Below are 23283 nucleotides of genomic sequence, written 5' to 3'. Positions count from 1 at the left end.
GCCTAACTTCCAGAAACACCCTTTAACAAACCCAGATGGGTTTCACGTGGACTAACCCCTACTTCGCACTTTTTGTAATCTTTCACTTCCCTCACTCTTCTGAGCGCCCCCTCATTCCTCTCCCCTTCCCTATTTCCCCATTTTTCCTTTAAAGTCTGAGTAACATTTGTACAAATCAAAGTTGAGTTCAGTTCGTGCTGGACTCCTCCTTATTCCATTAGTATATTACTGGTTAAAACCTGTCTCAACCGCTTTACTGTCCTGCTTTGTCTTTGACAAAGGCACGGGGGTGGATTTATTTTTCTGGCTGAGTAGAGATCCTAATGTCAGGCACTGCGGACGGTGAGGGCCACGATTCTTTGGAGAAAAGTTCCAAGGGGCTATACCATTGGAAACTAACACCAGCTAATGGAATTGTCTGCTCTGCGTCACAACTCATGGAAGTTGCTGGTTCTGATCTAGAGCTGGGAAAGGTTAACATGTGATTACAAAAGCCTAGGATGTTTTGTCAACTTCCTGGAACAATTCCACCAGTCAGAGCCCAAACCGGGGGCAAAGGAGGAAGAGAAACTCGAAGCAGGGTGTGACCAGGGTAGACAGGCTGAAAAAGGAAACAAAATGTAACATCCTAAGAGAACGCAGAGGCCGAATAAAGGAACTAACCCTCACCTGCAGCTCAGATTCTACGCCGGCGCCCGGAGCTGTGCCCTGTTGCCTAGCGACGGCGCATGCGCACTGACTAGCGCAGCCCCCTAAACATGCATCCGCGCCTGCGCAGCCGCGGGTCGCCCAGGGTTGGGATGTTGGTGTCGGCTGGGGGCTGCTGTGAGGCGCTTGGTAGCACCCAGTCCTGATACTCTCCAGTTACCCGGTAGGCGGGGCTCGGACACAAAGAAAAGGTGAATTCGCAGCTGACAGCCCTTGTTTCCGGTCCTTTTTTTTTTTTTTTTTTTTTGAGATGGAGTCTCGCTCTGTCACCCAGGCTGGAGTGCAGTGGCGCCATCTCGGCTCACTGCAAGCTCTGCCTCCGGTGTTCAAGCGATTCTCCTGCCTCAGCCTTCTAAGTAGCTAGGATTACAGGCGCGCGCCACCACGCTCGGCTAATTTTTGTATTTTTAGTAGAGTCGGGGTTTCACCAAGTTGGTCAAGATGGTCTCAAACTTCTCACCTCGTGATCCGCCCGCCTCGGCCTCCCAAAGTGCCGGGATTACAGGCGTGAGCCACCGCGCCCGGCCGTCTCCGATCTTTACACGCATTCTTCGTGTTATCTGAAGACACTCTGACGCCACCACCCAAAGCAACTGGCAGTTGACTCTTGGCAATTTTAAGCTTGTGTGGAAAGCAGCCGCCGCCCGGTAGCTCCTTTTTATCTAGAGACACTCAGGATGTGGGGGACACCCCAGCAATGCCATCCCTCCTTTGACCTCCAGAGCGCGCAGAATTACAAAGTTGAGTAATACTTTATTTGAAAAAATGAAAAGTGCACACAAACACACACACACACACTCTTACATAGGCACAGGATAATCTGGAAGTATGACCAGCAAATGATAACTGATTCCCTCAGGGGAGAAGAAACTGGGTGGCTGAAGGACAGGAATGAGAAAGAAGGACAGTTGCGTTTGTTTGTATCGTTTGAAATTGTCCAGTGTGTATGTGTTCTTTTCAAATGTTTGAAGAACCATTGGCTCCCTTATCAAAATGTAAATACCAAGGAAAATCAGGAATTTAAGAAGTCTAAGAATTCTGTAATGCTGGGTAGAATTTTCTGTACGTGTAAAACTAAAACGTCTTTTGTAAATCACTGAGTCTTCCTGTTTATTTCTGGTTAGAGATCTTTGGGGGCTTGGATGGAGGAACAGGAAAAGAGGAGCCAGGCGTTTTTGGAAAATTGGCGGCAGCGGTGGCATACGGGAAACTGAAATCTTTATCTAATCTCATCCTTTGTGTATTCATCTTGGATTTGCTGAAGAAAATTAAAAGGTAAATTTTGCTGTGAGCTCACTGAACTCAAACTTAAATTGAAAGGGAACATATGCTGTTTATTTTTGTGAAGGACATTAATTGGGTGTGACTGGCAGGGTTGAGACCTGAAGTTCCTCTTTTAGATAAGGAAAATTTCCCTTGGTGAGAAATCTCTAGACTGGTTATGATAGATTCCTAACCCCCAACCTTGAAAGGTAACTTAAGGCTCCCTCCTCTAAGGGAAGGGCTGAAGAAAAAATTAAACAGGCAACTGTGCCTACGAAGATTGGCGAAAAAAAAACAAAACATCTAGGACACTTCTCATTCACTGGGTCAAGCCAGAGCCATCAACTTTGTGACCTAGTGAGTGGTTAGTGGATATAGGCAAGGGTAGTAACTTGGGACCAGAGGTTAGGGATCCAGAAAGTTGAAAATGTAAAGACAAAGGCCAGAGGTTATAACTTACTGCCTCTTGGTAAGTAGGAAGCCAGAAGTTGAGCTCCCAAATAAAATGTTTTAGGAACTGTGGTTCTTAAGTAACTCCAAAAGTCAGTACATTTACAAAGAAGTAAATGAAACCTCATAGGTAATGAAACAATGAGACTGAGGAGTGCCTGGGATTAGAAATTCCCAAACGGAGAAAAAAAACACATCACAGAAGAGCCATACTTGGTAAAATTTATTAAAAAAAAAAAAAAGAAAAACAATAATTTATGCCCTTGGCAAAATAAAAGATCTTATCAATATAAATGTTTCTTAGAAAATGTATGAAAAGATAATATATATTAATAAATCAATATTAACATTACAGCAAAAGTAATAATGATTATATAACAATGACAAGTGAAGATATTTCTGGCCCTTACACAGTAGTATTTCTGGAAGGTCTCTGATTCCTGCTTGCTCTAGTACAGACGTGCTCTCACTTTAAGAAAGCCTGATGCCGCTGGGCTTGGTGGCTCATGCCTGTAATCCCAGTACTTTAGGAGACCCGGGCGGGCAGATTGCCTGAGGTCAGGAGTTTGAGACCAGCCTGGCTAACATGGTGAAACCCTGTCTCTACTAAAAATACAAAAATTAGCCGGGCGTGGTGGCACACGCCTGTAGTCCCAACTGCTTGGGAGGTTGAGGCAAGAGAATCGCTTGAACCTGGGAGGTGGAGGTTGCAGTGAGCCAAGATCGTGCCACTGCACTCCAGCATGGGCGACAGAGCAAGACTCCATCTCAAAATAAAGAAAGAAACAAACGAAGAAAAGAAAAGCTTATATTGAACTTCTCTTAAAAAAGAAAAAAAAGAAAGCCTGATGCACACAAATCTAAATTTGGGAAGTCGATCAATTAAAGGATATTTATTTGCATCACAAAATAATTCTTTACTCCCCCCAAAAATCAATAAAAAGTTCAAATAGCAACTTTTCCTAATGTGTTTAAAATGTAATTACCAAATACATGTGTCCCCAACTTCTTTCCAGTTATAATTCTATTGTGTAAAGTGAGGTATACCTGAAGTGAGGCAATAAGAGAGTTGAGCTTCAGACCTGCCTGGAGAGAGCGTGTTCTTTCTTAGAGTCTGACGAAATGGTTGGGGGCACAAATTCTCTCAATCTTTTTCTTTTCCCTCATCCTGAGCTCTTATTTTCTTGTCTCAACTGCTTTCTGGTAAACTTTGTTCACCTGGTACTTTCAAGAAAAAAAGAAGGAAATCTTACGAGAGGGAGGCAGATTAATGAATTAGTGAGTCACTCTAGCAGCTCAGAGCAAGGGAGAATCTGCGATGTGAATGAAGAGGATCTGAGTGTGGGTGTGGTTGTACTTGGGGAAAAGCAGGAACAATCTTGAACCCTCGACATGGTGCATTTGAGGCCCCTCTCCCAGTAGGGCCACCTGAGTCCCTGAGGAGCCGCAAGGCCTAGTCCAGCCTTCCCTAGATGGGACACATCCTCAGGAGAATGGATGCAGGCCTATTTATCACACTCCTCCTGGCTGCCTTCAGCACAATGGTAGTGCTGCTCACAGAACTCCTGGATCCGGCTGCACGCCTCCAGCATCATCACCTCGGGGACTGTGATGACCACTCGGATGAAATTCGGGTACTCAAAGCACTGCAAAAAGAAGAGTATGTTACTTTCAGAGCAATTGAGTCTGGTACTGGACCACCCTAAAATGGTCAGGACCCTGATCCACAAGAAGTGGTACCATTTCATCAGGGCCATCAGTTCATTCAGTTCCCATGACTGGGATGCTAAGTCAGCAACTGAGTTCATTCATCTTAAAATGACTTGTGGGACAGGCTCAATTTCCTCTCACCTAGAACGTTTGTTTACAACTTTTCTTCCCAGTATGGATGGGATTATGATGGGGGGGAGAAGCAAATTTTAAATAGGATCCATGAGACACATCAGTTTGAATCTTATCAAATGAGAAGACATTTTGTTGGAGGAGAAAAGATCAGGCTAAAAACCAGCTCAGAGCTTGCTTCTGGGGCTCTAGAAACTGTTGAGAATGTCCTGAGAGACACAGGCACCCACCGTTGCTGGGAGGCAGTGGACAGACTGCTCAGCAACTAACCGCTCCGTGAACTCCACATCGTTCTCAAATTCTGGGAAATGTTCCATCTCAATTCCAACCTATACCAACAGGAGGGAGAGGCCAACTTATCAGAAGGAGGGAGAACAGGCCAATTTCCTGTGCCAGAAATTAAGGTAGGGGCTACTTTAAAAGATATCTTGGACCTGTGCTACTGATCACTGATAAATAAGAGGGCTAATATTTATGGAATTTTTCTCAGGGAAGAGAGGATATATTTTTATTAATAATTTATTAAAGAGTTCCTTCCCTGATGCTGATAAATAAAAGCTGGAAATAGAATGCTAGTATGTCTCAAAAGAGACACTACTGGCATTAGGGCCAGGCAACTCTTTATGGCATGAGACTAGCCCACCCCTTGCAGGATATTTAACATCCCTGACCCACAAAATGGCAGCCCCTAGTCATTCTGAAAACAAACAAAATTCCCATACATTCCCAGATACCCTTAGGGAACCAGTATCACTCCCAGTTGAGAATTACAATGGTATGAAAAGCCTCTTATTTGTGTCTTAAATCTTCCCTGTATCTACATATATAAAATGATTCTCTGTACTGAAGAATTAAATCTTTTTTTTTTTTCTTTTCGGATGGGGTCTCACTCTGTCTCCCAGACGGGAGTACAGTGGCACGATTATGGCTCACTACAGCCTCAACCTCCAAGGCTCAAGTCATTCTTCCATCTCAGCCTCCCAAGGAGCTGGGACTACAGGAGTGTGCCACCACGCCCAGCTCATTTTTTTTATTTCTTGTAGAGACAATAGGGTTTCACCATGTTGCCCAGGCTGGTCTCTAACTCCTGCGCTCAAGTGATCCGTCCACCTTGGCCTCCCAAAGTGCTGGCATTGCAGGCGTGAGCCACCATGCCCTGCCTAATTAAGTCATTTAAAGAGTTTTATGAGAACTGATAGAGGCTAAATTACCTCAGTGGGACAATTCAGAATAAGACAACTCCTAAACTGCTTGGCTTAGGAGGCTAGCTGGTTGTCTTTGTACCCTGCGTGACTGCCTGTGGCAATTCTGCTGAATGACTGCCCTTTGCCTTACAACATGCATTGACCTAGTGCCTGCCACCCACATACTCACCATGAGGTACATAGCCCCAGAAGGGCGGACTGGCCGGAGTCCAGGGATGGCAGCCAACGCCCCATAACAGAGATCAGCATTGGACTATAAGAGGAGGCAAGGAGAAATCAAGGATCAAAATTTAAGTAAAAGAAAAGCCAAGTCATTAAAAATAGACCCCTCATTGAAGAGTGGGAACGTAGGTGTGATGTTCTGGCATAAGGAGTGAAAAAGAAAAAGCTCTATTACTTGAAGCTTTTCACCAGGGGCAGAGAGAATGGCCGGAAGTGAGAAACGTGTGTGTGGATGCTTACACCGATGCCGTCTCCTAATATTGGAACATGGCTCCAGAAAGGAGAACCAATTATTCCTAATTCCACGGGCGGCATTCTCTGACTCCCAAACTCCCAAAGTGGAGGGCAGGAGCTGCCCTTACCTTGAGGAAGCTCAGAGTGTTGTGGTAAAACTCTCCCGGGGTGCGACATAGGATGCTTTTCAGAGCTCCCTGGACAATGGTACAGGGTCCCAAAATGCGCTGACTCAGCTTCACCAGCCCATCTCGGATCTAAAAGACACCCACAAGAAACATGTTGTTTAGCTTTTCTTAAGCATCTCTGTCTTAGGGTTTCTTGTTCTGACCTTTCTATCAGGTTTTTAATCTTGGAAAGTGATGGTGTCTAGTGGCATTCTTAGATCAGACCCTCTGGGTTCGTAGCCCAGCTCTGCCGCACACGTGCTGCGTGACTGACAAGGAGAAAGAAAAGAAAAAAGCCTCCCTTGTCCCCACTGTGCTCACGAAGTAAATATATACCCTAAATTACACATACTCTTTCACCATATTATCACCTCATTGCCAAAAATGTCTCTTCGGTCATGAATGAGGATCCAGCCCAACCTCCAGCCAGGAACCAGCCAGCGCTTGGCCAGCCCTCCACAGGACAAGATGGGGACATCGGTGCTGAGGGTGGCCAGTGGTTCATATTTGCAATCCGAAAACACCTGAGAAGAGGCACTTGTTATGGTTGTTTTCTTGTCTACTTCTCACTGCAATCCCAGATCCCGTGGCTCCCACCCATTTCCTTCTATCACTAGGGACAGGTCCTTGGATTAATGGGATCATCCCTACCCTGAAGCATGACTGGGATTGCAAGAGGCTTTGAAGGGGACTACACAAAGACATTTAATTTGGTGTCTGGACTGGATTAAAGGAAGCCTAAAATGAGGAAACTGACCCTAGCCCAGTAATATTTACAACTCCATGAAGCTGGCTCTATGAAATTACTGTCTATAGGAGTTACAGATTTAAAATATGAGTCCACAATCCCTTATCTGAAATTCCTGGGGCCAGGTATTTTCATAATGCAAAATGGTTTGGGCTTCAGAAAGGCCATGTAGCACACTTACCATACGTTATGTAACACTCCCAGAGCTGTCTAGGATAGTACCCCTAATCAAGCATATTAACATTTCTGCCATTTTCCCCACACTCTTAACAAATATATAGATCCACAAGTGGGAAAAATAAAAATCTACAAATATCAGGTCAAATCAGGTTTTGTAACCAAATGAATTCCAGGAATCTTTGGATTTCCAAAGTTCTTTGGGTTTCAGAAAACTGGCTAAGGAGTTGTGGGTCTATATATTTGTAAAAAGTGCAGGGATGCTGATTTGCTGTAATGAAACGATTAGGAGTTGTTTCTGATTATTCCACTTCTAAAGTTCCCATAAAATAATTTGAGATTACTGTAGTGATATATCCTGATCAAGACTCACCATGTCTCCATAGATCTCATCAGCTAAGATGGGGACACACTGCCGTGCAGCCACTGAAAATAAAACATGCTGAAATCAGTTTTAATGTGAATTGCTTTATCATGTAATAGTCACATAATATCATGTAATTTCCCTATCCCGTAATATTAAGAAGTTACAGTTCTTAAAGAGAAAGACAAAAAGCACAAGCAAAGTGTGATTTGCATTTCATGTTTGTGTGTTTTGTCTTCCTATTTAAGAACTGTAAATTCTTAACATACTCTTCCAGAGTGCAGAGCCTGAATTCACCATTTAAGTAACTAGATATTTCAGACCCTATCTTCAACATGATGGGAGTGATGAAGAGGCAAGTACTATTTCTTTTTCTCCTGGGAGTGATGAAGAGACAAGTATTTCTTCTTTTTCTTCTTTTAGGCCAGGCCTACCACTCCTATGGCACAGTATTGATGAGAGACATCAGTGGAGCTCCCCACCTCCACCCCAGGCTTGGAACTTAGGGAATGACTGGTTTTTGTCATTTCACACAACAGCTGAAGGATTCTGTCCCCACCTCGTCCTCTGTGAAGTCTGCTGGACGTACCTGCCAGAATCTTCTGAAGATGACGTTTGCTGAACACTGACCCACAGGGGTTTGATGGATTATTGACAATGAGACAAGCTGTCTTTTCATCAATTAGAGATTCCAGTTGTTTCAGGTCAATTTCCCAAGATTTCTCTGGCTGGAGAGAAAGAAAGGATGAGACTAAGATGATTCTGAAACATTTAGGGGGAATCCTCACTTATCTCAAGGGTCCAATGTAAGCAATAAAGTCTGTCTCTGGCTTCAACCACCACTTTGAGACCTTCCTCTGCTGAAGTAATGTTCATATATTTTTTACAGGTTAGTAACTGAGCATTTGAGTCTAAGATTAAAAAGTCATTTACCAACAAATTGTAGAGTTTGACCTCAATTCCCATAGACTCAGCCAGAGTCTTGTAGAGAGAGAAACCAGGTCTTGGAACCAGGATGTTTTGCCCTGGGTTGGCCAACACAGCTAAACAAAGGTCAATAGCTTGACTGCAGCCACTTGTCAGAATGACGTCCTGTGAAGGAAATAAAAGGTTAATTTCATTAGGGGTTCCAACAGCAACAGGAGAAAAGAAGTTGTTAGGTGGGTGAGTTGGGAGCAATTGTGAACTTCCTTTAACAAGTTGTAAGTAGTAGGAAATGTACTAAGCCAAAACCAAAAGAAATTTATATATGTTGATAACTATTGTTGAAATGTTGGCCACTTAAATCACTTTAAAAAGGATAGGTTGGCTGTGACTCAGCAGACTTCCATGAGAGAGCATGCTGGCCTTGGACCTTTTTCGCTTGGTTATTTATTTACTTTTGGCCAGAGATTTGAAGCCTGGCTCTTCGCTGACATACAGGTGACAGACACACATTATGTTAGAAAATGCTGACCCCACACAGTAGACTATAGAGGGAAGGACATCATTTAAACTTGGCACTGCCATCAATTCAGTATGTCCTGGTACTTCTATCTTTCTCTCTAAATGACCTTACAGTAAATGAGAAAAGCTACAATTTTTTTTAAAAAAGAAAGATCCTATTGGTAAAATTTTTTAAAATAATTTTTTAGTGTTTATGAGTTGTTCTCAAATGATCTTTTACAGACAATCAAATATAGGTGCTCTCTGGATCCTTTCGGCCTCCTTGAGACAGACACCACATTAAGTTGTATGGGATGGTCATTATCACACTGTAATGACATTAACTATAATCACTGATTAGTGACCCCAACTATATGAGAAGTCTTCTAATTGCTAAAGGGAAATTGTTCTCAGCTTTTCCCCCTCTGACACCCGTACTTCTTGTGGAACAGAAACAAGGAAAAGGGGATAGTTTGCCCTAAATTGCTTCAGAGCTGGTGTCTTGTATAAGGCTCACCTTAGCTTCTAGGGGTGCCTCAGGACAGTGGTAATAAGAAGCAATCTCCTCCCGACTGGATAGGAAGCCTGAAAGAAAAGAGTGGAAAGTGGAGCTTTTTTGGTTTTTAGAGACTGTGTCTCACTCTGTCACCCGGACTTGGAGTGCAGTGACACAGCCATAGCTCACTGCGGCCTCAAATTCCTGGGCTCAAGGGATCCTCCCACCTTAGCCTCCTGAGTAGCTGGGACTATAGTCGTGCTCCCCCACATTCAGCTAATTTTTGAATTTTTTTGTTTTGTTTTTTGTTTGTTTGTTTTGTTTTGTTTTTGTTTGTTTTTTTTGTAGAGACAGAATCTCCCTCTGTTGCCCAGGCTGATTTCACACTCCTGGGCTCAGGGGCTCCTCCCACCTCAGCCTCCTGAAAGTGCTGGGATTACAGGGGTGAGCCACTGTGCCTGGCAAGAAGATGAAGTTTTCATCCCTCAACTGACAGCTATGCCCTGGAGGCCCAGCATGGGCTTCAGGCTGCCTCTGCCCCTGCTCAGAGGGCATTCTATTTAGTTCAGCTCTCAGCCATTGTGGATAAAGGAGATTCACTTCACATTTTATGTTTTACAATTTTAGTATAAGCACGAATGTATAAATGATAACAAGGAAGAGCTCCCCAAATACTCTGCACCATCTTGATTTCTGTGATTATATTTTATTCTGTGTAATACAAGGATTTCTATTATTCCCATATCTTTTTTAGGGACTGTATTTTTTAAGACGTTGTAATCGCCAGGCGCGGTGGCTCACGCCTGTAATCCCAGCACTTTGGGAGGCCAAGGTGGGTGGATCACCTGAGGTCGGGAGATTGAGACCAGTCTGACCAACATGGAGAAATCTCATCTCTACTAAAAATACAAAAATTAGCTGGGCATTGTGGCGCGTGCCTGTAATCCGAGCTACTCAGGAGGATGAGACAGGAGAATCACTTGAACCCAGGAGGCGGAGGTTGCGGTGAGCCAAGATCACGCCACTGCACTCCGCCTGGGCAACAAGAGCAAAAACTTCGTCTCAAAAAAAAAAAAAAAAAAAAAAAAAGAAGTTGTAATCAGTGCATTCAATTCATGTGGTCCATTTTAAGTTTTTTATGTTATGTAATATTCTTATCAGTATTTTTGTACAAATTTTTATTTCAAATTATTTTTGTACAATATTTCCAAATGTTGGCTTGCAAGCTTCAAGTATCAGCAGTTTCATGCCCATCATAATATTTTGCAAAATTTATGTTCAAAAAGACAACTTAGCAAGGCTAGAGGCACTATTTCATAATGTTTACTAATTTAATAGGTATAGATGGGTGTCTCAAAGTTATACAAATCAGCACTTCCTTAATTACTAATGAGGAAGAACACTTTTTTAGACATATATTAACACCTGTATCTCCTTTGAAATGAAATGTTCAGAACCTTTGAACATTTGTCAAATGGAGACTTGGTTTTGGTTTTTCAGGTTAAATCAGTTTCCTAACATTTGGATGTTAAAGTCATTAGAAACTTTTTTTATAACTTAACTTTTGGTCTTGATTTTGTTTTCATTTTTGTTGTATGAAACTTTATAAAATGTAAGTAATCAACCGAAAAACCACGAAGTCCCCGATATAACTCTTTAAAGTGTTTTTAAAATTTGATTTTATCATGAAACTGGGGTTTTATTCTGCATTAAGAATGTGTTTCTATGTACACATAAGGAAAAAAAATGTTCAATACTGAAAGTCAAGGAATCATGTACTTTACCAAAATATTCAGGGTAGAAATTTTTAATAGATGGAGAGAAACCTAAAAAGGAGTAATTTCAGTCTATCAGAAACAACCTTCTATCCTTCAGTTTGACAGCCCATTTTTTGTTGTTCTTGGGTGTTTGTTTATTTGTTTGTTTAAACCCGTTAGTCATAAACGGTAACAATTGCATTTCAATGTGCTCAGGACCATAATGACAATAGGCCTTCAATACATAGAGAAGCAGAAATGAAGCAAAGGAGCTATATACACAGAGCAATAAGTAAATCCATTTAGGACCTAGAGGCTCAGCAAACACAAAGCTCCTGCCAGACTCAAGGCCTTCAGATTAGAATTAGTAATGATAGGATAGGAGCTTTACTTGACAAATAAGTATGTTTGGGAGCCTAGAGGGGAAGTGCCCATATGTCAAAGAAAGCCAGGAAAGAAGTTGGACCTTTATGCCTTGTATTTAAGCATCCCGAGACCCCGTTCCCAAATCCAAAGGACCATGTAATCTTAGCCTCTCCTTAGGAATTGTGCATCAGGAAAGTGAAGAGGATTGCTAGACATTTAGTCCTGTTATAAGAGCACTAAAGATTTGGCAGTCACCAGGTATGGAGTCGCAGGAGGAGCTTACCGATGGATGGGGCATAGCCATTATATTTGCCCGAGTCCAGGGCATCTTTCATTGCCTGGGTAACTTCAGGGTCTGTAGGCAGGTTTCCAAACACAGTAGGGTCCCCTTTTTATGGGAGGAAAACACAAAAGGAGCCAAGAGGTTATTCTCCCATGTTCAGTACTCAGACTCACCCCCAACTGCCATCTTCTCCAACCAGCCTGTGAACATGAGAGTAGAGGAGGACAATGACAGCCCCTCAGTAGTGTCCCCAACTCACCAATGGACAGGGAAATCATGGTTTTGTTTGGATTTGGTTTCACCTTCATGTTGTCCACAATGGCTCGGATGGGGTTGAAAGTTTTCTTGGCCATGTCTGAGGGCCTCACAGACCACCTGGCCTTTCTGCCTTTCATTTTTCCCGGCACAGAGCTTCTCCCACCAACGTTGACATGCACGTCCAGAATTGAGGGGAGGTTGCCTTTGCTGCTCATCTGAATCACGTATGGGTCCATCACTAGCGAAGCCTGCGAGGGGAAAGAAGGTCCCTGTGATGTTGATAACATAGCGCTGGGGGAGAGAGGAGCTACATTTGGACCTAAACATTGGGTGACTTCACTAAAAGTGTCTTTCCAAACTCTCTCTTTATTTTTTTTTCTACTTTCTCTTGTAAAGTAGCTTTACTATGAATGAGGGGAGTTTTAAGAGTTTTTACTGAGATGGAAAATAAAGCAAGAACCCATTCTACTTAAGTAGGATTTGCTACACGCATCTGCAATTCCTGTCAAAGCTTAACCATGCTCTATGTGAAACCAAGAAGGAATAACATGAAAATTGTTAATCAGTCAAAGCATAGGTTCTCCTTCCTTTCCATGTGAGCCTATCCAAGAAAATCTACCTAATGCTTCTTGTCATCTGCAGAGGACCAGGAAGAACCACTCCATCTTGTTAGAAGTTCCACGTAAATATCATTGTTAGTAAAAGTAAAACCTTATTCCATAAGCATGTTACAGCCCTAGCTGGAAAAAGAAATCAATACACCAAAAAGAAAAAAATTAACAGCTCAATCAGTCACCACTGCCTGATCAGCTTGGGCTTGAGATTTTTACCTTCCAAGTAAAGGAGAAAGCAGCCTCCAAGAAGCCAACCTCGAAAGCTCCCTTAGCTCTTCTTTGACAGGTTACAGGGGCAATGAACTCAGATGCAAATCCTAACTCCTGAAATAGTCTCCACAAATGGGCGTTGGGCTTGAAACTTTCATGCCATTGGTTGGAATGACAACTCAGCAGCCAGCTCTCCCCTAAGCTTCTTTCCTCTTCTCCCCTCCTCATTGCCTCTCATCCCTAAGCCCACCTCCCACCCTCAAAGCAGGAATTTGTCCTCACTTCAAACATCTGGAATTCTCCTGTGTTAACTCTTTCTGGGCACTTGGTGAGATGGTTTGAGAACATCTACTGTCAGAAAGTACTTCTGGTTACAGTTGATAGCTTTTATTAAATTTTTTTTACAAAACAGCCTGTTAAAATTTTAATAGTACAGAAATATATAAAGTAAGAAGTGAGCATTCTTCCTTGCACCTGCTCCCTGTACACTTCATTCTCACTCCCAGGGGTAGAGGGTGGTAATGGTCAGGCTCTTTCCCTCCATTCAGAGATAGATACATTACATATAGGTGCATAGATACATAATTTCATAGATTTCAAAACACAGATAGGATCGTGCTCTGCACCTTGTTTGGCAACATTTTTTTTTAACTTCCTACATCTTGGACGCCCATCCTTGTCAGTCCACAAAGTTTTGCTCCAATCAGAACAAATTGGGCACTTAAGTTCCATTCAACAAATAGCTGAAAAGCACAGGGTGTCCAAGGCAGCTGAAACCTGTGCAGTTTTATCCTTGCACTGTGCATGAATTCTTCATTTACCTCCTATGGTTGTTGGAAGAATTTAAAATGTCAGGTGCGATCCACACAAAACAAGTTTGCTAAGCAAAACACAAGGTCCACAGCCAAAATCTCAACATTCCTGTGAGCAGATGGAAAATACCACCCACTGAAGGGTTAAGAGAAGCCTCAGTGATCTCCCCAGGGCTCAGATCCTGTCTGTTTATTTGTTGGAAGACAAAGATTTTTCACATCAGTTTGTTCTTCTCCATTCACTTTTCAGGGAGTCAAGCCTCCAGTGGGGTTGAATACAGTAGTCCCCCCTTATCCACAGGGAGCACACTCCAAGACCTCCAGTGGATGCCTGAAATTATGGATGTCTGAAACCATGGGTAGTACTGAGCCCTCGGTACACTATGTTTTTTCTTATACAGTAATGGCAGGTAACGTCTATAGCATGGATACACTAGAAAAAATTATTCACGTCTTGGGCCAAGGGCATCCTTGTCATAAATGTTAGTTTACATATTTGATTATTTCCTTAAGACAGATTTCTATACAAGGACTGTGTTGCAAAGAATAAGCATTTCTCTGTTACATTTTTAGTAAATATGATATATCCTTATATAATAAATTCAAATAGAGATGTACGTGAATTAAACCCTGATCACCTTCCCTCCCTGCATTCTCATTTTATATAAAAAAATCATTTTTAGTCATTTCTTGTGTACCCTTCCAAATGTTTTCTATGTTTATTACAATACATATAAAGCTGGTTTGGGAGTTGCTAAAAAAATAGAGACTAAACGTGGTCTATAGTTGCACTGTCTAATATTGTAGCTACTAGTCATAAGTGGCCGTTGAATACTTGAAATGTGACTGGTCTGAATTAAGATGTGTTGTAAAATACACATCAGGTTTTGAAGACTTAGTATAAAAAAAGAATATTAATATCTCATATAATTTTGTATGATTACATGTTGAAAGAATATTTTGGGGCTGGGCATGGTGGCTCACACCTTTGGTAATCCCAGCCTTTCGGGAGGCCAAGGTGGATGGATCGCTTGAGCTAAGGAGTTCAAGACCAGCTTGGGCAACATAGTGAAACCCCGTCCATACAAAAAGATACAAAAACTAGCCAGGCATGGTGGCATGAACCTGTAGTCCCAGCTACTTGGGAGGCTGAGGTAGGAAGATCACCTTAGCCCAGGAGGTCAAGGCTGCAGAGAGCTGTGATCATGCCATTGCACTCCAGCCTGGGTGACAGAATGAGACCTTGCCTCAGAAAAAAAAAAAAAATATATATATATATATGTATATATATATATAATGTATTTTATTTTACTCAGTACACCTTATATATAATAAAATATATGATAATAAAATATATGGTGTGCTGAGTAAAATAAAATACATTCTTAAAATTAATTTCACCTATTTGTTTTTATATCTTAAAATATTTCTATTAGGAAATTTGAAGTCACTATGTGGCTTGCATTCTGTCTATTGGACAGGGGCTGTTCTGTAGCTTGCTTTTTAAAAAATCTTAATAATGTGTGGGCTGGGCGTGGCAGCTCATGCCTGTAACCCCAGCACTTTGGAGGCCAAGGCAGGCAGATCATCTGAGATCAGGAGTTCAAGACCAACCTGGCCAACATGGCAAAACCCCATCTCTACTAAAAATACAAAAATTAGCCAGGCACAGTGGTGCACACCTGTAATCCCAGCAACTCAGGAGGCTGAGGCAGGAGAATCACTTGAACCCAGGAGGTGGAGGTTGTGGTGAGCCGAGATCGTGCCACTGCACTCCAGTCTGGGCGACAGAGTGAGACTCCGTCTCAAAAAATAAAAAATAAAAATAAATAGCCTGGTGTGGTGGCTCACGCCTATAATCCCAGCACTTTGGGGGTGCTGAGGCAGGCAGATCACGAGGTCAGGAGATGGAGACCATCCTGGCTAACACCGTGAAACCCCGTCTCCGCTAAAAATACAAAAGTTAGCCTAGCCTGGTGGCGGGCGCCTGTAGTCCCAGCTACTCGGGAGGCTGAGGGAGGAGAATGGCATGAATCCAGGAGGCGGAGCTTGCAGTGAGCTGAGGTCGCGCCACTGCACTCCAGCCTGGGCGACAGAGCCAGACTCTGTCTCAATAAATAAATAAATTAAATAAAAAATAAAGCATATCGAATGTCCTTGTACATTCATGATTGATAGAGAACTTTTATGCATATCCTGTTATTTGAGGGATAGTTTCAATTATGGACTATACAAAGACGAAAGCAATGCAAATATGTTTAATTTGAACAACCTCTTGGAGTTCAGACTACCTGTCATGACAATATACTGTGCTTGAGAGATGACACAGGTACCCCACTGAGTGTTACTGTAGTGGTTCTCCAGGTGGACAGAGACTCAGAGGTATTAAAAAAAATTATTCAATAACACTTGTTAAAGCATGGTAAGGCAGACTTTATTCAGGACCGTTCCAATAGCTAGACGGCCCACTGCAATGGATTTTCCAGTGGGGAAGAGAAATTGGATTCAACTCCAAATATGGTGATGATCAGGCAAGTGTGGATTTATAGCCAAGGATGGAAAAAGTAAGAGGAATCATCAGGAGTAAGGGGGATTCTGCTAAACTGACCTAGAAGGCCAGTGTCAGTGTCATCCTGCTGAAGACAGGCCATGGTGACCAAACATTCCCTGGGGGACGGCAAAGAATGAGGAACCTGGTCAGATATGCAGGGTGGGAAATCTTGCCAAAATGACTCAGGGTTCTTTGCTAAAACTGGATCTTGCAAGGAATGCAGATGGGCTTAGAAGAAGATCCAGAAGCCTGACAAAAGTCTGGTCAATCAGAGAATCTTTGTCAGAGGTTGAGACCACTGATCTTTAAAAGAGATCAAGTAAGGATCAGATTTTTCTCAATGTGAGAAGGCTACTATGACTGATTTCTGTCACTCAAGGTTCAGATTTTCTTTTCTTTTTTTTGAGACGGAGTCTCACCCTCCTCACCCAAGCTGGAGTGCAACGACGCTATCTCAGTTCACGGCAACCTCCGCCTCCCGGGTTCATGCCATTCTCCTGCCTCAGCCTCCCGAGTAGCTGGGACTACAGGCACGCACCACCACATCTGGCTAATTTTTGTATTTTTAGTAGAGACGGGGTTTCACCATATTGGCCAGGCTGGTCTTGAACTCCTGACATCAAGTGATCCTCCCGCCTCAGCCTCCCAAAGTGCTGGGATTACAGGCGTGAGCCACTGCACCTGGCCTCAAGGTTCAGATTTTCAAGGAGACATGGATCCAACTCCCCCTCCCACATTTACACAGCCTGTAAGATTGGTGTCCTGTCTCCAACTGGACATTAAACCAGGAGACTTAGATTATTCCCTTATAGGTTGTGACCCCTGGGGTCTTCCCTTTTTATCTTGGGAGCTCAGGCATTTTGTTATATTTTATCAAGTATGTCTAAATATTTTTGTAATGGAAGATTTTCTAGGTTATCCTGTCCTCAATACAGCCAGAAAAGGAAATCTGTCTTCTTCCTTACTTAAAATGTCACTTTGTACTAAATTCCTGTATCTTCTTGACTCTGTTTCTGGCATATGCTATTCCAGAATGAACATTCTTACAGTTTTTTATACACACAGCCACATTGCTTTAAGAAAGGCCATTTACCTTTCTATCAGTAATTGTTTGCAAACCCTGGGAATTATTTTCTTAAAAAAATCTTTGCCAAACTGATTGATGGAGGAAAAATGGTATCCAAGTGCTGCTGTTATTTCTGTTAACTCTGTCCCCTCTATTTTAGCGAGGGTGGTCATGTTTCATGTTTCTTTGCTCTTCCCATTTTGTGAATTGTCTGTTCATGTCCCTCACCCGTCTGTCTACAAGGGGACTCATCTTTTTCGTAGGTAGGACTTTGGCCTAGGAAGCCACTGCAAAGCAACAAGACAGCTGCTTTGAGATCACTGGCCCAGTCTCCTCTGTGTCAACCTGACTGGCTGAGACTCGGGTTTACAGATCAAAAAACAGCAAGCAGCACAAAATTTTGGCGGGTTGTCCTGCAAATAGTGCCGCTGACGCAGAATCTGCAGGCCAAGGGGTGTGTGATGGGGACAAGAGCTGCTGTACCAGAAGGTCATCATCATGGACACACCCTCGCCTCGGCTTTGGCAGTTGACAACGAAACCTAAATCAGAAGGAAAAACAGACAAGGCAAACAAGTTTTGGTCATGCGCTCTTCTGTAGCTAATGTTTTCCCTTGGTAGAAAGCAGACAGAGAGGGCCGGGCACGGTGGCTCACGCCTGTAATCCCAGCACTTTGGGAGGCCGAGGTGGGTGGATCACAAGGTCAGGAGATCGAGACCATCCTGGTTAACACAGTGAAACCCCGTCTCTACTAAAAATACAAAAAAAAAAAAAAAAAATTAGCCTGGCATGGTGGCAGGCGCCTGTAGTCCCACCTGGAGGCTGAGGCAGGAGAATGGTGTGAACCCAGGAGGCGGAGCTTGCAGTGAGCCGAAAGTGCTCCGACAGAGCGAGACTCCGTCTCAAAAAAAAAAAAAATGCAGACAGAGAGAACGTGAGAGGACCCAAGTCTACTTAGGAAGCTTTCCTGATGCCAGATAAACTTTACAGGGAAGTCAGGACCCAGTAAACTGTAGAAACACTCGTTTTTTGTTTGTTCGTTTGTTTTAAGACAAAGTTTCGTTCTTGTCGCCCAGACTGAAGTGCAATGGCACTATCTCAGCTCACTGCAACCTCCGCCTCCCACGTTCAAGCGTTTCTCTTGCCTCAGCCTCCCAAGTAGCTGGGATTACAGGTGTCCACCACCACTCTCGGCTAATTTTTTGTATTTTTAGTAGAGACAGGGGTTCACCATGTTGGCCAGGTTGGTCTCGAACTCCTGTCCTCAGGTGATCCACCCGCCTCAGCCTCTCAAAGTGCTAGGATTACTGGTGTGAGCCACCACACCTGGCCTTTTTTTTTCTTAAGTATAAAATTGTTGTTTGCCATTTTGTATTTAAAATTTTTTAATTGTGGTAAAAAAAATACTTAACATTAAATTTACCATCTTAACTTTTTTTAAGAGGCAGGGCCTGGCTCTGTTGCCCAGGCTGGAGTGCAGTGGTGTGATCATAGCTCACTGCAGCCTCAAACTCCTGGGCTCAAGTGATCCTCATACCCCAGCCTCCAGAGCAGCTAGAACTACAGATACACACCACCACGCCCTGCCAATTTTTTATTTTATCGTAGAGACGGGATCTCGCTATGTTGTCCAGGCTGGTCTTGAGCTCCTGGCCTCAAGTGATCCTCCCACGTCAGCCTCCCAAAGTACTGGGATTATAGGCATAAGCCAGCATGCCCAGCCAACTTAAACATTTTTAAATGTACAGTTTAGTTTATTCACGTTGTTGTACAACAGATCTCCAGAACTGTTTCATCTTGTAAAACTGAAGCTCTACACCCATTAAGCACGAATTCCCCCTTCAATTTCCCCTTAGCCCTTCACAACTACCTTTCCACTTTCTGATAGAAAAGTATTTGTGAAATAGCGCCATCACCTAGAGATAACCACTGTGAACCATTTTGCCCACAATTAACATCTTGAAATTTCTACTTTTTTCTAGATATACAGAGTTTTGTATTCCGTGGTTTTCATTTTACAATATATTGTGAACATTTTCCTAAGACTATAAAAATTTTTGTAAACTTGCTTATCAATAGTCGCCTAAAACCCCAGGGCCCTCATTTTTACAGACCTGTTTCCCACACCCTTTCTTTTCTCCACCTATGCAGATTGGGCATCTATCCCACACCAAGCACTGTCTGGCATCTTGAACCTGAATCGAGTCATGTAATCTTCACATCTGTCCTAGAAGTAGAGCCTGTTTCATTCCCACTTTACAAATGACAGCTAAGTCACACTGGTAATTGGTGGCGAGTTGGAGTTCAAGCTTCATAATCTGGCTCCAGAGCTCACTACACAAGTCTGCCTCTCTTTAGCGGACAAAGTAAGTTGAGAAGCACAGTCTTTTCTTCTCTAAGGAATATAAAAAGAGAAAACATGAAGACAGAGCCAACTGGGAAAGCCTTAAGAAAATAGTGAATTAACTATGTGGATTAAGTATGGACTACTCTCTGACCTTTTATTGCTCATCTTTATTAATTATTTTGTATCTTTGCACCCTGAATCATCATTAGTTATCACTCATCTGTTGGGTAAAGAGAATGTACATGTTCTACTTCCCCTAGCCGACTGTATGTTACGTGAGGAAGTGCACAGCGGGGACATTCCTAATACTTTCAACATCCTCCTTTGTATCTGGCCCAGCACTTTACAGAAGCCGTGTTCAATACTCATTAGCCAGTTGGCAATAAATTACAGTACATGATACAGAGGGGGGAAAATGGTGGAAGAAGTGGTAATTGAAGGGAAACCAAAGTCTCTTCATATTTATTGTATTTGTAGATGGTGGGGTGAAGAATTTAGGAGGGATTAAGAGACCAGGTTGGACTTTGATAATGTATAATGCCTTACATTTATAGAGGGCTTTGTGGTTTGATCTCCCACTCATTATCTCAATTATCTTATGTCATTCTCTCCTTCTCTCTCTCTCTCTCTCTCTCTCTCTCACCCCATAAGCTAGACAGGGAGAAGGCTGTCAGAATGGAGAGGTAAGCCTGGTTGAGCTTTCTTTTTTTTAATGAAACTATTTATTTATTTAAAGATTTTCACAGCCAGGGTGGTGGCTCACACCTGTAATCCCAGCACTTTGGGAAGCCAAGATGGGCGGATCACCTGAGGTCAGGAGTTCGAGACCAGCCCGAGCAACAACCCTGTCTCTACTAAAAATGCAAAAATTAGCTGAGCATGGTAGCACATGCATGTAATCCCAGCTACACTGGAGGTTGAGGCAGGAGAACCACTTGAACCTGGGAGGCAGAGGTTGCAGTGAGTTGAGATCATGCCACTGCACTTCAGCCTGGGCAATGGAGTGAAACTCTATCTCAAATGAAAAAAAAAAGAGATTTTCAGAAAAGCTGCAGATAGTAGAGTTCCTACACACCTCTCACCCAGTTTCTCCCTTTTCAAACATATTATATTTACCATGGTAAATTCTTAGTCACAACTAAGAAACAAACATTGGCCCGTTAATATTAACTAAACTCCACACTTTATTCAGATCTCACTAGTTTCTCCTACTAACATCCTTTCTCTGTTCCAAGATCCCATCTGGGATATCACATTATATTTGGTGGTCATGTCTCCTTAGTCCCCTCTGGTCTGTGACAGTTTCTTAGACTTTGTTTTTCATGACCTTGGCAGCTTTGGTGTAGAATATTCTTGAATTTGGGTTTGTCTGATATTTTTCTCATGGGTTCTGGAAAGACCAGTTGAGCTTTCAAAGTTACAGCCACTCATTCCACATCAGAGCTCTAAAGGTTAAAAAAGAAATAGAATCTTCATCTGTTTGCTGATTGAAATGCTTGCGGGCCACTTCCTCATGAAGCTTAGCAAATAACATCATCCTGTTTGTTTTGAGCTTTGCATAACCGTTTAAACCATGGCCATTAACTCAGTCATTTTCATTTCGTTGGAACTTAGTGTTCCTTCACTTGTGAATGGTTAAAACCTGAACCCCACTCTAGTTCTTAGCATTCATCAAGAAAGGCTGTCATTTGTACTCACAGAGGAAGCCACCAAGCAAATACACCTAGGTTCCTGGGAAATCATTCTGCATTCTTGCCATTCTGACATTCAGAATAATCTAGAGTCCAAACCATGGTCCAATCTATCAGCCGACCTCTGGACCACAATGTCCTATTATTTTTATAGTAACACATTGTTGATTGTGTTTTTCTTAATTGAAATATAATTCACATACCATAAAATGCATCCTTTTCAAGAGTACAATTCAGTGGCTTTTATTATATTCACAAATGATACAACCATCACCACTATCCAATTTCAGAACCTTGTTATCATCCCAGAAGGAAACCCTATGCCCTATCCCATTAGCAGTTACTCCCATTTCTCTCTGTTCCAGCCCTTGGCAATCACTAATCTACCTTTCACCTCTATGGATCTGTCTATACCGGACACTTCATAAAAATGGAATCACATAATATGTGGTCTTTTGTATCTGACTTCTTTCACTTAGCATAATGTCGTCAAGGTTCAGCCATGTTATAGCATGTACCAGCACTTCATTCCTTTTTGTGGATGAATAATATTCCATTATTCACATGGACTATGCCACATTTTGCGTATCTATTCACCAGCTAATGGAAATTTGGTTCATGTCCTAGTTGACTATGTTTTGGTAGCTGCTCAGTGTTTACTAATTGACTCAGTTCCTGGTGTCACACCTTGTTTTCCTTGTCAATCCCATGTCTAGCCCACAAACAAAATATAGCCAAACAGTGGCTATAGCTAAAAACAAACACAGGAACACCAAAAGATCACCTACAGCCAGGCACGGTGGCTCACGCCTGTAATCCCAGCACTTTGGGAGGCCGAGGCGGGTGGATCACGAGGTCAGGAGATAGAGACCATCCTAGCTAACATGGTGAAACCCCATCTCTACTAAAAATACAAAAAAATTAGCTGGGCATGGTGGTGGGTGCCTGTTGTCCCAGCTACTCGGGAGGCTAAGGCGAGAGAATGGCCTGAACCTGGGAGTTGGAGCTTGCAGTGAGCTGAAATCACGCCACTGCATTCCAGCCTAGGCGACAGAGCAAGACTCCATCTCAATAAAAAAGATCACCTTTACAGAAACCATTGCTGGTTTTTCTATCAGATGCATACAGTAATGGATTCACACATATTTACTGAGTATCTACTACAGGTTAAACGTTCTATGTCCTACAGATGTAGGGGTCAAGAAGATAGATACAGACTCCACTGTCATGGAGCTTACAGTCTAGTGTCACAGATAGACATGAAGCAAATTATTATAGAAATTAATATTTCAATTGCTATTAGAGTAAGTTCCATAAAGGAAAAGTGCATGGAGAATAGCTTGGAGTGAGGATAGGGGTTAAAGGAGTCTTCACTGGAGAAGTGGCATTTAATTTGAGTTGGAAAGATGAGGGTTTGGGCAGAAGGGGGGACAGAGATTCCAAACTGTGAAAATAGCATGCCGAAGCCTTGATGGGCTAGAGGCCTGAGAGAAAGTGGTGGTGCAGGGTGAGTAACAGGGGAGTCATGGACAATGAGGCTAGAGAGACGTAGAGGGGGCTGGCTGGACTGTGCTTATGGGTAAAGTGATCAGTAGCTGTAGCAGCTACTTTTCCCCAAAAAACAAGGCTTGAACTGTCTCTCAACACACCAGGGCATTTAGAAATCCTACGAGCTGCTCAAAAGTAGGCAGTTTTCCTTCCAGTCCCAAAAGGAGTAATTTTGGTCCTAAACCTTATTCTTGCCCATGGATAACATATCCTCGATGTTTTTGTTATCCACTGATATGTTGGATGTCTTCTGTTTGCCTCCTTAGATCTACTCTTTGCCCTTCTCCATCCTTCTCATTGCTCCATGGAGCTGCCCTGCAGGAACCCAGTCAAAGGGGTCTCTTGACCATTGGGGGTCACTGGCAGGAGATTTGAAAGGGAGATGTGCAAAGTTGAGCAATTCATCCTCGGCTCCCTTCTTGTTGGGTTGCATCTTCCAGAGGCCACTGCTAGTATCAGGAGGCTGTTTTCATACAGCC

General features: G+C 42.8%; 1 protein-coding gene and 1 long non-coding RNA gene across 6 annotated transcripts; one reads left to right on the top strand and one right to left on the bottom strand.

The window, feature by feature from the left end:
* The first annotated feature begins 737 nt into the window (after window positions 1-737).
* Window positions 738-21696, top strand: LOC103783436 (uncharacterized). 5 transcript variants are annotated; one of them, XR_008621454.2, is made up of 6 exons: window positions 738-899; window positions 1833-1983; window positions 7804-8269; window positions 12117-12295; window positions 13852-14011; window positions 19370-21696. It is a non-coding gene; the product is annotated as an uncharacterized LOC103783436 (long non-coding RNA). The 5 variants fall into 5 exon arrangements; XR_008621455.1 differs by having other exon boundaries at window positions 761-899; window positions 1120-1983; window positions 19370-19714; XR_008621453.2 differs by lacking the exons at window positions 13852-14011; window positions 19370-21696 and adding an exon at window positions 1123-1448 and having other exon boundaries at window positions 759-899; window positions 12117-12952.
* TAT (tyrosine aminotransferase) lies at window positions 1442-12213 on the bottom strand. The gene is made up of 11 exons (XM_014341838.5): window positions 11967-12213; window positions 11708-11812; window positions 9323-9390; window positions 8314-8472; window positions 7970-8108; window positions 7390-7442; window positions 6463-6615; window positions 6053-6181; window positions 5638-5721; window positions 4494-4592; window positions 1442-4067 (listed from the first exon to the last, which is right to left on the bottom strand). The coding sequence occupies exons 1-11, from the start codon at window positions 12199-12201 to the stop codon at window positions 3927-3929; spliced, it is 1365 nt and encodes a 454-aa protein (XP_014197324.2). The 5' UTR covers window positions 12202-12213; the 3' UTR covers window positions 1442-3926.
* Window positions 21697-23283: the final 1587 nt, after the last annotated feature.

Source organism: Pan paniscus, chromosome 18 (assembly GCF_029289425.2).
Source record: "Pan paniscus chromosome 18, NHGRI_mPanPan1-v2.0_pri, whole genome shotgun sequence".
NCBI lineage: Eukaryota > Metazoa > Chordata > Mammalia > Primates > Hominidae > Pan > Pan paniscus.
Note: the sequence above shows the minus strand (reverse complement) of the source record. Positions and strands in the feature narration are given on the sequence as shown.

Bases quoted from the DNA above. Each gene is read 5' to 3' on its own strand.
- TAT (XM_014341838.5), bottom strand. From the start codon at position 12,201: ATGGACCCATACGTGATTCAGATGAGCAGCAAAGGCAACCTCCCCTCA. The intron at 9,391-11,707 runs GTAAGCTCCTCC...CTTTTCTTTCAG, and splicing joins TGGCTATGCCCCATCCATCG to GCTTCCTATCCAGTCGGGAG. The intron at 6,182-6,462 runs GTGATAATATGG...GGTGTCTTTTAG, and splicing joins GAGACATTTTTGGCAATGAG to ATCCGAGATGGGCTGGTGAA.